Source organism: Drosophila subobscura, chromosome O, assembly GCF_008121235.1.
Source record: "Drosophila subobscura isolate 14011-0131.10 chromosome O, UCBerk_Dsub_1.0, whole genome shotgun sequence".
Lineage (NCBI taxonomy): Eukaryota > Metazoa > Arthropoda > Insecta > Diptera > Drosophilidae > Drosophila > Drosophila subobscura.
This window is the reverse complement of record NC_048533.1, coordinates 21,579,945-21,595,026: the sequence shown is the minus strand read 5'-3', so window position 1 is coordinate 21,595,026 and position 15,082 is coordinate 21,579,945. Positions and strand designations below refer to the sequence as shown.

The window sequence follows — 15,082 nt, the reverse complement described above, 5'->3', positions numbered from 1 at the left end:
TCGCCTCCATCCATTTATACCTATATTCGTATATATTGCAGCAATCATTTTCCCACCCAAACCCCAAGCCCTGCCACCACCTGCCGTTCGCCGTTCGCCGTTCGTCGTTGTCATCTGCCACAATTTGTACGCTGTTATTAACTTGGACATGCTTGCATAGAGTATTTATTTATTTTTTTCATAGCACACATTCTTTTTGTGCATTTCTGTTTTTCATTTCATTATTAATGGCATGATACGGGGCAATATGTAATATTTTACAACGTTTGTCAATTGGCCTCCTCCTGTACACAGAGTTGCAAGCGGCAAGCGGCAATAGCAAAAATACAAGCAGCCAGTTACAGTACTTATTTGCTTTTGCTTTTTGCCTTTTGCTGCATCGATTCATTTTAATAACATATCCCCACTGGCAATTCCTGCAATCACTGCAATCACGGTACATACACTTATGGGTGGGACTGTCGCCAGGCCCCTCCCCTGCTGCTGCTGCAGATTTGCAAACTTGGAAGTTCTCCTCAGTCGGCGCTAATCAGTCGTTGCCCCCAAAAAAATAACAAGTGCGAAATACATTCCCCTGATAGACAGATAGGCGGTGATAGAGTGCGGAGTGGTCGGTGTTATCTGATGTTGACCTCCCGTTTCGAAAAACTGCGTTTGCGTTTCCTTTGTGACACTCAAAAATTGCGATTCACAAGCAGGTAGCAAAGGAAATCCAAGCAAAAGTAAGTCATTAAACCTGACATTGACACGGAATACGATTATTTATAGCGTTACACAAATAAACACAAAAGAAATCAAAATAAACAAAGAAAATTATCGCATTTGAAGTCTGCACTTCCTGTTCAACCCATAAAACCCATGACTAAATTGGGGTATTGTAAAAATTGGAGTCCCCTTGGAAGCAGACTTCTTGGCAGCCACACAAACAAAATAGTTGGGGAAAACAGTTGAAATAGTTATGTTTGCTTTTCATTTTATGATGCAAATCGTTCGGGCGGAGTAGTTCCTATCTTATCAGAGGGCAGTGCACATAAAATAGATGTTTTAATACTCGTATGCAGTTTCAACGGCAACAGCAGAGAGACAGAAAGACAGACAGCTACAATGGAGACATACATACATACAGTTGTGTTCAATGAAATAGTAGTGCCGCGCCACACAATTTTCACAACTATTTTTGAGACCTTTCCAGTCTTTCGAATTGAACATGTGATACCTTTTTTTTTTTGGAAAGCCTGATATGTACACATTATAGCCCAGAAAGAATCCTGGAACATTTGCATTCCATCTTCTTGTTTTACATAACTTTAGAAAAATACCCATGAAAACTGCTGTTCAATAAAATAGTAGTTTTTTTTTAGAAAATCGAAAAAAACAACGAAAGTGGAATTAATGCATATGTTTCATGTTCTATATGTTTCTTGAGGTTTAATATGTAGTTTTTAATCAAATTTGTTTTCACTATGGCCCTTCTCGAACCTGGCATGTGTAAATAAGGTACTGCCCAAGCTTAATTAGGATCTGAGACTATAATTGTTAAACCACTTGGCCAACTTGACTCTGGTTGACGGAATTATATTCATAATTACACATTTCACATTCCACAATAAGATTTCGTTGGGATTTTGGTCTACAGACTGAGCCAGACATGGAAAAGTGTCGACCTTTTCGGATAAAATTCCATTGCTAGCGAGCTTTCTTGCGTGTTTCAGATCATTATCTTGTTGATCTATTTTTTTGCGCGACATTTTTCAATAGTAATATTAACGTATTGTATTAAAAAGTTTGATTGCACACACCACTTTATGAAATACGTCAATACGAGGCCAGGAAGTAAGAGTTTATATGGGCTGTAGCTCTTAAGGGCCAACCCAACATGCCCAATGTTGTTCTTTTCTAGAATTTGGGCAGTTATCAGATATCTGTGAACGCCAAACATATTCTTTTGAGTCTTCCTTGCCATATAAAACAACTTTACACTCATCCGTCAAAAGTATTTTTCGGACTGTGACACGGCCCAGTCCACATGCCTCATGTCCTCATTTTTCAAAACATGAGTCGTGTACCCATGTGCTTTTATTCTCAAACGCGTAGCTTCCGGGGACCTTTTGCAACTAAATAATGTGCAATCAGTCGTGTATTAACTATCAAAACACTTTCAGAGCGATATAAAATTGTTTTCATAACTTTTGAGGATGTTGAAGACCATGGTCTTGCCTTCAACCATTTTCGACCATCTACTAAAAGACAATTTTTTTGCATAAAAAATCATTTTTCAGGGTGCTTCTTTTAGTTTAAACTATTTAATATAACAGTAAAAGCACATTCAAATTAGTTTTGAATTCCATTATACCTCCTGATTTTAGTTTTTAGTCGAATTCTTAAGTCCTTCATATTAGACCGTTCAATGATTACGCTCTACGCTCAAAAAACAAAAGTACCGTTACATTTAAACATTTCATTCATCAAAATATTCAATATATAAATTAAGCTTACTGATGGTAACTTTTTTGAATTGATTTAATTTGTTTTTAAATTTTTTTTTAATACTTGCACCCAGCACTACTATTTTATTGAACAGCATTTTTTATGGGTATTTTTCTAAAGTCATGTAAAACAAGAAGATGGAATGCAAATGTTCCAGGACTCTTTCTGGGTTAAATTGTGTACATATCAGGCTTTCCAAAAAGGTATCACATGTTCAATTCGAAAGACTGGAAAGGTTTCAAAAATAGTTGAGAAAATTGTCTGGCGCGGCACTACTATTTCATTGAACACAACTGTATGTACATGACTGAATGTTTATATTTATACCTTGTTGTGGCATGGAAATGGCGATCGAGAATGGGAAAAGCTCTGAGAGCAGGAGCAGATACGCGTGGAGGGTGTAGATGTGCCTGGGGTTGGGCGAGTTCATTGTCATCAAGGTCGCATGGACACTCTTGCCCACAAAGTGTGAATGTCGGTCGGCTGCTCAGGGGCTCGGGGCCAGACGTACATACTTAGCTTCTGATAAGCCACCGCCACCGAATATCAGCTAAAAATCTATAATGGCAGACACAAAAAAATAAAAACACAGCAGCGGCAAACCGCAACAAGTTTGCCCGTGCTGAGGGGGTCGTTGCCCTTGCAGTTTACACTAAATTAAGTGCATTAACATGCAAATTAAATTTAGTTTAATTAAATTATGTATAAACATTCGAGTCGCCAAACGAGTTGTTGTTTTTGCCTGTCCGCAGAGTCAATGCACTTGACTAACTGACTGATTGACGGTCCAAGAAATTAAAATTTAAATTGAAACAAAACAAAACAAAACAAAGCGAAAACAACTTTTACGTATAGACAGCCATAGGCGATATACCGTTGGTATCCGTTGCGCAGGTTTCTTCAATTACTTTTTGTTGTTTTTGCTAATAAGAAACTGAACTGAAAGCAAAGGATTTTGGCTTGAGCCAACACGCGGGTAGGGTATGCGGGAGAGCAAAAGCAACTGCGAAACGTGCGGTAATCTGTCTCTCTCTTTCTCTGGATTGACTCATTCTAACCTCGAGCATATGCATGCACTCCCCCTATTGCACTTCCCCTCTCTCTCTATTCACTCTCCACTCTAGTGTTTTGTGTGTGTAATCTGCTGGCAAAGTTTCATTGACTCGCGCGTAGGCAAAAACGCTGCAATTAAAGTATAAAATGTGCCGCTGCACAAAGGCAGGGGAGGGGTGGAGAGAGATGACTGCTCGGCCAGAGGTTTAAAGATTATTTACGAGTCGTTGCTTGTTAGTCACGTTTTTGGAGCAGACGTTGCTCAGAGTTCAGCGAGAGGTTGCTTGGAGGGAGGGACGTTGTCCAGCGGCAGCCGGCAAGCAGCAGGTAGACAGCAGAGTGGGGAGAGCGGGAGACGAGAGAGCAGCAGAGCGGGAGAGCAGAAGAACATGCAAGCAGCAGTAAGTGTAACAGCGGGAGAGCTGCAGAAAGGGAGAGCGGGAGAGCAGAAGAACATGCGAGCAGCAGTAAGTGTAACAGCGGGAGAACATCAAAGCGGGAGAGCAGAAGAACGGCAAGCAGCAGAAAGGGAGAGCGGGAGACGGGATAGCAGCAGCGCAGAAGAATGAAATGAGATAGAAACAAATCAAATCAAATGACAAAACAAAATGTCAATTTGCAAGGCAAATGGAATAGAATGGAATCGATTCCGAAACACACGGAATGGAATGTGTGTGCTTTGAAATCGGAACCAAAGGAATTTCCTTATAAAGGTCATTGGTTATACCCGTTCAGACCGTTAGCTCAAAGTGTCCTTCAATGTCTAGACGTATTGGGCAAAACGCACACAGCCACAAATAATGCGTGATTCTGTGGAAAATTCATCGGGTTTATTCAACTCTGCTCAGTGGCTGAGTGGCCTCAGTGGGCGAAGAAAAGTCTACAAAAGTTGCCACAAAATTTACGGCCTTGCGACGCCATCAGCAGCAGCAGCATGCGGCCCGTGGCCAGTTTCACTTTTAACGGTGTGGCCGGGCCAGCAATTAGTGTCGAGTAGATAGGAAACGTAGTTAACCCGCCATGAAATATGTTTGATGTTTAAACACTTTAACTTCCTTAAACAAAACCATAAACCATCAGGCCCCAATCCTTTGCCCCTGGTTAATGGGCCACCGCCTAGGCCCTCCGCCATCCGCCCATTTGGAGCTTTTATGATTTCGGATTTAACTTTCTGCCGTCGCCGTCATTTACCCACGATGCGTGCCAATGACACAATAAAAGTTGCCACAGGCAACCAGCCACACCATGGCTAGGGCATCCCGAGATCCTTGAAATGAGGCGTTCGCACGCAGGAGCGATGTCCCCCGCCGAAGCCCCGAAACCAAATCCATGGACGGCAACGCACCTCGTCGTCTGCCTGCCGCCAAGCCATAAAAATAGCTAAAGGAGGAGGGCGGGCAACGCACTGCAAACAATCGAGAACAAAAACTTGATCCACCAACAAAAAACAACAACAAAAGACAAGAGAGAGAGGGAGAGAGAAACAAAACGCGGCCACAGACAGACTTGAGGCAGAGAGAAGCTGTTTGTGGCAGCAGCCAGGACACGACTAAACGACACCCTGGACAGCGAGGATTGGCTGAAACGAAGCTGTTAAGCAGCCTAATAGGCCCACAGATTTTCTACTGGAAAAAGTGCGTGAGTCGGCCTCGTTCATTGACTCTGCTCTCGCTTTGTCCTCGCGTCTCCTCTTCTCAGCAGTGCTCTGCCTTGGCCCGCTCTTCTTGGCCTTCTTAGCGTGTTGTATCTGTTAATATTTTTGTTTCTTTTGGCCGCCGGGCTCAGCATGAGCTGGGGGAGAGTGAGTGCCAGCCGTCAGGCAGTTAGGCAGCCTCCTTGGCTCAGTGTCAATGGCATTCAAGCTGCGAGGCAAGTCGACTCGACTCGACTCGAATCGAGGTTATTGGACCCACCAACGCCATTGCCACCCATCGTCCTGTGCCATATTTTTAGCCTACTTTTGCGAGGCAGCAGTGGCAGCAGCAGCAGTGGCAGCAGCAGCAGTGGCAGTGACTCCCAAGTATATTTGGAGGTCAATTATCTCAGCTGGGCCAATCCATCATTTGGCCATTGGCCAACGCCCGTGCGTATGCAACGCAAGTGGGAGAGGCGACTGCCACCTGCCCTGCTTCATAATGATGAGTAATTTCGGGACTCATTTCTACCCAGGCCACGCGCATCTTTAATATCAATTAAGAGTGCGAAAGTACAGCTCCGATCTTATCACAAGCCTTTTATTTTTTGGCCACCTTTAGTACTGGGGAGAGGGGCAGTGTGCGGGTCTGTTGTGGGTTATTCAACTTTTGATTAATGGCGGCGCATGCATGACAAATGGCCGCCGGTTGCTGCACTTGTAATTGTTTTTTCGCCATCCCCGTTCGCTCATTTAATTAACTAAATTTATCGCTGTGCCAAGTCAGACTCAAAACAACTCCGGACTGGGCTGGGGTGTACTTACTCCTTAGTCATGTATTTAATTTTCGATCGAGGCGCTTTGTTAGCCGTTAGTCGAGCTCAATTAAAGTTCGCCTTTTTCCCAGAATGTCGGCTGGCCGAAAAACCTGGAGGCCAGCGTCAGAGTCGCGTCAACATGCAATCGCCAAGGCAACTCCTAGTAATTACTCGCAATTAACATGAGCAATTAAGGAGTGGGGGGGCCGGCGGACTGATTCGTGAAATCATGTCAATGCCTCACATTTATTGTTAATCAACGGCCAGCGAACATGAAAATGGCAAAGTAAAAGCCTCCAACCAAAAAACAGTAACAGAAACAGTCGGAGAAACAGTAAAAAATCCGATATAAATCGTCAAAGAAAATGCAGTGCATATTTATGGGGAATGAATGGTGGCGGCAGTCGCTAGTTTGCTCACGAAAGTCGGCCAACAATTTGACCCCGACATGGTAAACTTGGAAATGGGAACACGAGGCTATCTGTGCCGCTTCCTCTGCCTATCCTTGCCGCATGCGAACCTGCGGCCTACAAAGCTGCGTTGCGCTGCGCTGCGCGTTCAATGCCAACAAAAAACGTGGAAAGTTTCACAGCAAAATACCCAGAAAATTGAACTGTGCTGGTGGGTTGGTTGGTGGTGTTTAAGGGAGTGGAAAAACCTGAAAGCTTAAATACCTCACTGCCACTTGACACAAACACAAAGCTTCAAGGGAGGGAAATTACTCGTATTCAGAGTCTCGGAAAGGCCTTCAAAGATATGCAGATAAATATGAAAGCGAGAAATAAATGAAATGAAATAAACATTTTAATTAATGATTCTTTTTTTGTGTCTCTTTTCAGGTGAGTGCCATGAGGTCTCTTATCCCGCATTATGGCTCAACCTTCGCATCGCCCACTGCCAGAACTGTAAGTTGACTTTTGCAAATAGCTAAAAAGGCATTAATGCCTGCATACCCCATAAGCCAGTGGCCAGAACAACTTTCGGTTCATTGGGCGTGACAGCCAAAAAAAAATAAATACAAAAAAAAAACCAAGAAAAAGTCGAAAAAAAAGTGGAAAAAAATAGCCGAAAAACGCCGTAAAAATTCATTGAACGGTTAACGAACGAACAGTCGAGAGCGCCCCATTGAATAGAGTCAGAAAGGCAATTTAAGCGCCTTTTGTTCACATTGCGCATACGCCGCGTCTGCCGCAGTTGCCGCAGCTGCAGGCCACAGACACGGTCCAGACCCAGTCATTACGAAAGTTATTCAGCCAAAATGTTTGCCCTGGCCATTACATCAGGAGAAAAAAATGCGGAAATTCAGCTGGACAAGGCAAGGAGGAAAATTTATGAAAATTGCCAGGTGCCCGTGTCTGTGTCTCCTTTTTTTCACTTTCGCTGTCAATTGTTTGGACTGGGGGGACAGCTGCTGGCTGGCCAAATTCGGGTTTACTCTAGCGAGCCGAACGATTTGCATTCCATTGGTGTCCATGTCCATGTCTGTGTCCATGACTGTGATGACTATGTCCATGTCCAGCAGTTGTCAAATTGTCAATGCAAATGTTGCGTCATGTCAATTGGCAGCATTCCATCTGCTGCTGCTCGTTGCCATCTATTTGAGCGTTGAATTTCAATTAAATGTGTTTGTAACCGATCCATAAATTGCATTTGACCGATATCAGGCGACATTAGGGCTAAGCAGTCAGAGATCGTGTTTCCCCCACAATGTTTCGTGTGTGCAACCCTCTGGGGGTTGGCCATCGCCTTCGATTATCGTTTGGCGCCATCCGGCTCAACTGACTCCTGCAAGTCACGAACTTCTCGTTCCACATATCAAATTGCAGTTGCTCAGCATTCGAAAGCCACAAACCCCCCGAAAACACGACGGAGATGCCCAACCGCAAGCAAATTGAATTAATTAAGAAATGTGTATTATATTACCAAGAAAAACAGCAGGGTGGGCTGCGAGTGGGTGGTGCCAGTGGGCGGGGGCTAAAGGCAAATGATAAAGCAAAATTAATAATGAACCAAGAGGGATGGAGGGGGGGGGGAGACTAAGCTCGGGTCACCGCCAAAGCTCCCCGCTAAGCTATGCGAAATTATGAAATTGATTTAAGCTGCCAAATTGCTTAAACAATATTTCTTTTGGTCCGTTCTTGCTGGATTCCTTCACTTGAACAAGCGAAAGTCCCTGCACAGTTTACTGTTTATTGTTCGAGTCAATAAGAGCCAAAGGGGGGCGGGCTAGGGAGTAAGCCAAGGAAAATTCTAATTAAAAATCTTCCGGCATTTGGCATTTTATCTAAACAGGAAGCGGGCAAAGAAGCCGCAAACTCGAGCTGAAGCTGTAGCTGAAGCCACACAATGGCCGAAAGGGAGAGCAAAAAGGAGGAAGAGTAAAGAGAAAGGAAAAGGAGAGTGAGAGTGAGAGAGAGAGAGAGAGAGAGAGAGAGAGAGAGAGAGAGCTTGTGATGACACTTTCGCTGGCTCTGCTTGGCTGCTCTTGATGCTGCATCAGGAAAAGTCTTACCGAATTGGGTCAACCAAGAAATTAAAAGGTTCCGCCGGAGACAAGGAGACGTGGCTACAGGGGGGCGGAAATGGTGACAATGGGGGTGGCAAAAACAAAAGGAAAAGTTAAAAACTTCCACTTAAAGCTGCGCTGCCCCGTTATCATTTGCAATTAGACGCGTTGACACTTGGCCAGTGTGAAAAGTTCCAGCAAAAAAAGTGAAAAGTGAGGCAAAATTCAGCGGGAAAGTGAAAAGTTCAGCTAGCGAGGGGAAAACTGAACCAAAAGTGGTTGGTTTGGTGGTAAGCAGCTGCTTGCCTTACTCCTTGGAGTGTGTGTGCGTGTGCAACGAATTGAATATTTAAATCCCACACACAAATCCGTGCATGCCTCAAATTGAAAAGGGTTGCAAAGTCACCCTGCCACAGCCGCTCTCTTTCTTGTGCCGCATTAAATATGCAAAGAAAATGGAATGGACACAAAATTATGCTTGTTGCAGGTTATTTGAAGTTATTTTTTGCAGCTTTTTCTTTGTGCAATTTCTCTTATTTTATTTTTTTGGAAAATTCGAAATTGGTTTTAAATTTGGCAACATTTTTTCCTTGTTCCCTTCTTGTTTATACCCGAAATCAACTTTACTTTGGGCTGCGTGCGTGCGTGTTCAATCTGCAAATGCATTGGAAATGAAATTGAAATTTTCCCTGCCTCGGGCACTGTGTCTTCCCGCCCCGCCAACTCCCTGCCTCCGCAGCTGTCTGTCTGTTTGTGTCTCTCTTTTTGTGGAGTTTGACTTTTTGGCTGTCTGTTGTTGTGCAACAAGCAATTTTCAATTGGATTTGTATGGCTTGCTTGCACAATTTCCAACTCTAAATCAAAAAAGAAATACTCTGGCAGCAGCTGGTGCTGGATGTGGCACAACTTTTGGGCAGATAATACTTAAAGCAGATGCAGATGGAGATACAGATACAGTCTACAGCTGTCCCACTATGTACATAATCATTCTAATCTCTGGTTTATTGATTCAGAGACTTGGCTTAGGCAACCGAAAAGTGTTTTTGGGTTAGTCAAACACACACACAGGAAATGTTTGCCAAGCCACAAGTCCTGAGCCAAGCCTTCAATTCAATTCGAAGGACTTTTCCGGCCACTTTATTAACAGCTTTTTGCAGCAGCATTTTCGCCTGGCATTTGCCTAAGCTCGTATTAACCCATTTTTGGCCACGCACACACTCGGCGTAGAGAAAAGTTGGCTTACCTTTGTGGGGATTACGAGGGGGGACCTTCAACATGTTGCATGGTAGGGCGGAACATGGCTGGTAGTCTGTATATGAATATGCCTCCATTTTCGGCGACACTCGAAAGCCGATTGCCGTCCTGTCTAATTTGCTGGCCATACGCAGCTTATGGCTACAACTGTTCCCCGCTCTACGTTCATTTTGGCCATATTAAAACGGCATTTTAAACACACACACACACACTTACACACAAGGGCCACCTCCATCTCCCTGCTGACTCTGGTCCTCCTGCAACATTTATAACTTCTTTTTTTTTTGGTAAATGACAACGACAACTTTTGAGTGGCGCATAATACCTGAAAAGTAATGTGCTCCCCGCAACCATCCCTCATCCTCCTTCACTGCCCTTGGGGAAATGATAGACTCCGTCGAATGGCACATCCCAAACCATTCCCACTCCAAGCAGCGCCACAACCCAATCCCATGAAGCAGCAGCTCTTGCCCCACAAGTTGATTATTTTTTGGTCATTTTGTGAGTGTGTTTCCCGTGTGTGTGTGTGTGTGTGTCTGCCATTCTGCGCAGTTTTTCCGTCAGTTTTCCTGTTGGAAAATTATTAGATGGCCATTTTTCCGTTCGCTTGTCGACGACGGCACGTGCCCCGCCCCGCCCCGTATCGAGGCATCAAGTTCCTCTTGTCAGGGCCAGTTTACGAGGCGATTGCCTGCGAGGGCCAAATTGAAATGCGCCCCTCAAGAGACCCCAAACAGTCTTCAAATGGTTGAAAGAGTTTTTAGGGCAAGAACAGGAAAAGAAAGCTGAAAATGGAAGGGAGCAAACCCATCTACAGTAGAGATATTTTCTCCATTTGCTAGATGGCAAATCGGGAAAAAGTGAAGCTTAACTCTGCTGAATAACTGATTGCAGCTGCAGCTCTTTCATTTGCCCATCGAAGCAGCGTGGCATTAAGCCTTCAGCTTGCACAGAGTGACAATCTGCTTTGGTGTGTGTGTGTGTGTGTGTGTATACATCACACGTACATACACAGATGCAACTGTAGTGGTAGCTGTGCACATAATGGCATCTACGCTTGACCTGGTTTAGTTCTGCTCTCGCTTCCCCCCCAACACGTTCACAGAGCAAATGGCAGGCCCATCCTTATCCACAGCATACATAAATTTGGCCAAGTACAGTTGCTGCCATATGTATGCTCACACAAGCAGGCCTTGATGGTGGTGTTGGTGCATCTGTTGTTGCCGCTTTTGTTTCGGAAGCTTGGCAATTGCAATTTCGCAAGGTCATCCAGGCGCAAAGTGATTTCTCTCTCCCTGCCACTCGCTCTCACGCTCCCTCTCCCTCTAGCTCTCCCTCTCACTCTCTCTATCAGCGACAAGTGCTGTGTTTGACCTAGTTACTGGGACCCCTGGCACACTGCCTGCATTCTGGGTCAAACATAGCAGCCAAGCCGGCGATGAAGGATGAAGCAGAATGGAGATGCAAAGCGCGAGAAAGCGAATGCGGGTCAGGCCGGAGCAAATGGCAGCCAGTGAGGGGAGCTAAAATGAAAATGGATGAGTTCCCTTCTACATCTATGCATTGTACATATACATACACATTTACATATATGTATGTACATATGTATGTATAAACTGATGTAGGTACAGTCTGTCGTTTGCTGCTTGTCCCTGGCCTCTCGTGTCACCGACTCTGACATTTCGTTATAAGCCAATTACTTTTTAGGTTTAACGTCCAGTTCGGTCTCTGTGCGGCCACCCCCGTCAACCGCAAAACATGTGCGAGTCCGTCTTGATTAGGAGCGCCTTCCACAGGCAGCAGTCAGGCTGACAGTCAACCCATTCAAGCTCCATTTGGCAATTACCGCAGCAATAAAAGTCAACGGCAAGTGCAGCCAGCCACAAATTGTAGCGAGTATCAACACCCCAAACGCCCACCGTCACTTACGTGTGTCAAATAATAATTCCGTTGTCCTGCGGGCGGCTGCTTATCGGTCCCGGGGCCAAGTGAAAAAGGATTCTGCCAGGGTGAAAATTTACATTTTACAATTTACGCAAATTTTTATGTCATAATTGGATTCTGTCTCGGGCAGGGCATTGTGTGTTGTTTGGGACAGTCGAGCGAGCTGCTCCCCCCCTCCCCGATAGATGTGACAATGGGCAGTGATAACGAATGCAGGGGATGGGGTGGAGTTAGGGTTGAGCTGCCTCAGCCTGCGGTGGCCATTAAGTTGGCCCGAAGGATGCTCGCCTTGTTATTCGAGCATTTTCACTGATAAGAAATTTAATGCCCTGCGCCCGGGGGGGTTGAGCGCCGTGCCTCCTGCCCCATGCTGTGGTAAATTGAGCGTGGCCGGATATTGTCGTCGCTTGCACACATAAAGAGGCGCTCCAGCAGCAGGAGGAATATGAATATGTATGTGGCATGTGTGCTGCACATGTGGCAGGTGACGAGTGTTGCCTCTGAGCTCCTGCATTTAGACATCTGCCTGCCCCGTAGCAGCTTCTTCTCTTAAACTTTTCACTTTCCCCTCAAGATTTATGCAGATTTATTTATTTATTTAAGTGTTGCACACTTTTGGGCTGCTCAGTCGTTGGCCTTCATCCTGCTTCCGTTTCCGTTGCTGCTTCAGTTTCCGTTCCATGCTGGCAAACTCTAACTATTGCATCCTCCTCCATTATTTTATCTAATTTGCCATATACAAGTATTTATGGCTGTGTGAGTTTCCACACAAAAGTCGCTCACGAACTTTTCGCATAAATTTTATATACGCAACGTGTCAGCGTTTGTCCGTCTGTTGGATGCTGGCTGGCAACCCCTTGAGCTGAGCTGCGATAGCTAACAATTTTGGCCATGTCAAGCCAAGAGTCGGTTATTGTGCGGCGCTGTCTGTTCGAAATATCAAAATCAACGCCATTGTCATAGTCGGTATTTGTTGAATGAATGAGCACTCAACCTCAATTTCAGCTTCCATCGTTTCTCCCTCTACATTTCCGTTCATTTCCTCGGCTTTTCCCGCGGCAATGACAATTTCGCGTGTGTTTGTCACATCAGTTATGCAGACGTGTGTTTCTCTGTGTGTGTGTCTGCGTAGTTATATATTTATGACACTCTGTCACTGTCGACCTCTGGCTCTGCTCTGCTCTTGCTCTGGCGCTGGCTCTTGTATGCTCCTCGTGCGTGCTTTTATTTAAACGCAATCAAATTAAGCACCCAGCAAATTGGCAAGGCCAGGCAGCGGCAGCGTAATCAAATTTTCCAAATTTGTTTTAAAAGGTGGAAATCAAATATACAGCCAACCCCAAACTATGCCAACCCCCAAGCCCAAACACAGCCGGGGCAACCCCGGCAACTCGTTACAGAAAAATAACATCATTTTCCCCAGCAAATTTACTGTGTTCTCGCTTGATGATTGCAGATGATAAAGTAGACCAAAATGTTGTTGAAAGCAGTCCCTGTGCTTGTCTCTCTCTCTCTCTCTCTCTCTCCCTTTCTCTTATCTGATGTGACCCAATTTCGGGCCAGCCCTGAGACTGCTGCCTGTACGCTTGCCGATAAGACTTTAAAGCCCGACTCACACATGCAAATTGTAGCGCGGATTGCTATTCCAATTCGATTTGTGGCAGGGCTGGCAAGCAATCACTTCCCCTGCATGTCTCTTGTGTGTGTATTCTCCACGTCAAATATCCAACTTCCACTTCAGAGTCTCCCTGCCAGTCTCTCCGTCTGCCTGGCAATGCAAATTATAAAAATTGCCATGACGAGCTTAGCCAGCTTTAATGGGGCGTATAAAACGAGCAGGACAGGGCAGGGCATGGGCCCCGCGGGGCAAGCCCATCATTTTCGTTGCCTACTTTTGTGCGCCGCTTAGGGTGGAGGTGTGAGGCCGTGGGCCGTGGGCCGACATTAATGGGATGCGGGCGTTGAAATGTAAACGGCGCCGTGAGTGCAATTCGAGTTTGCCAGAGTATTAAGCCCTATTAGGAGATTTTCGGGGCAAGCACTCGCAGCAAAACCTTTTAAGATTTTCACAAAGCGCAAAGCGAAAAGAAAAATGGAAGAAAAAAGGCAACCAAATCCCTACGTGGGCGCATTTTCAGCTCCTAATGAAAGGCATTTCTGCCTGGCACACAAATTGGGGCATGCATGCAGCAGGGAGAGTGGAGTGTGGAGCGGGAGAGAGCGCCACCACATCGATATTTTGTGTACAAAATTGTGTGCTATTTTCGGTCTGCTGTGCGGGAGTCAATAAATTATGCTTCCGCTCCATTTTGCGTGCTCCGCGAAGGAGGAGTGTGGTGGGGGGTGGAAGTAAACGCCCGTTATGCTGTGCTGCTTCCAGTGACCCAATTTCGTTAACAGTAATAGCACACTTCCAGCCACTCGCGCGCTCTCTTCGTGCTCGCTCTTTGGTGGCACACTGTTGCACGGTGCGCGCTCTCTCTGCTCTCTGGCGCTCTTTTGCACCCTCTGTAGCTCGCTCTTTGGCCTGGCTGGGCGCTCTCTGGCCCTGTTAAGCGCTGCAAGTGACGTTTTCATGTGGCACGGACAGGGCCAACACACACAGAGACACACACACAGAGCCAGAGACAAGCAGGGGCATGGCCAACCCCCAAGCAGCCACTATATACAGTTGACCCAATTTCGAGTTTGTCCTTCCACAGCTGTTCTGATTTCGGTTTCGATTTCGGTTCGCATTTCCTCCTCGCTTTTTTCCTTTTTGTGTATTTTTGGCTCTCGGCCATTTCTCTGGTGGTTTGGGGTTGTTTATGCTTCCGCCAAATGCAGAGCCAAACCAGAAACGGGAAAACTCCAAGACGAGCGAGAGAAAGAGAGAAAGGGAAAGGGAAATAACTTTTATTTATACATCGCACGTAGTCTGCGTGGGTGTGGGTGTGTGTGTGTGTGGGTGTTTAGTGCTCTTCAATTTGGGGCTGTCAAGTAAATTTTCATTGAACATGAAGGCTGCAGAAGGCATGGCAACAAAGGTCTGCAGATAGCATCAGAATAATCAATTGCTGTGCAGGTGGGCAGCAGACAAAGACTAGATCAGGCAGAAGAACTCTTAGATCTAGAAACCTGATCATGCCCTGCTCCTTCCCTGCCTTTTCTCTACCCCGTCTTCAGCAAATATTTGCTGAGCAATGTGCAGGAAGCTGTTCCGCCTCCCAGTTCCAGCAAATACAAATATACTTCCCTGACATCTGGGTCTTTGCCTGGAACTGGCGCCAGACAGCCTCTGACTCTGCCAGAGGGATGAAGCCGCAAGCAAACCGGGAATGCCATTCCACCCAACGCCCACTTTCTCTTTCCGCTTCGAGTTGAAACTGCCGTAAAGAAGATTCATGT

At 45.6% G+C, this 15,082-nt stretch overlaps 1 protein-coding gene across 3 annotated transcripts in view; it reads left to right on the top strand.

Moving 5' to 3' along the window:
* LOC117899019 (probable serine/threonine-protein kinase mps1) overlaps nt 1–15,082 on the top strand; it is a 120,336-nt gene that overhangs the window by 97,082 nt on the left and 8,172 nt on the right. For 2 of the 3 annotated variants that reach the window (XM_034808778.1, XM_034808780.1), the window contains exon 5: nt 6,831–6,896. The exons of the other annotated variant lie outside the window; for it this stretch is intronic. In XM_034808778.1, the coding sequence (XP_034664669.1) occupies nt 6,831–6,896 (66 nt within the window). The remainder of the gene's footprint in view (nt 1–6,830; nt 6,897–15,082) is intronic. 3 annotated transcript variants of the gene reach the window in all.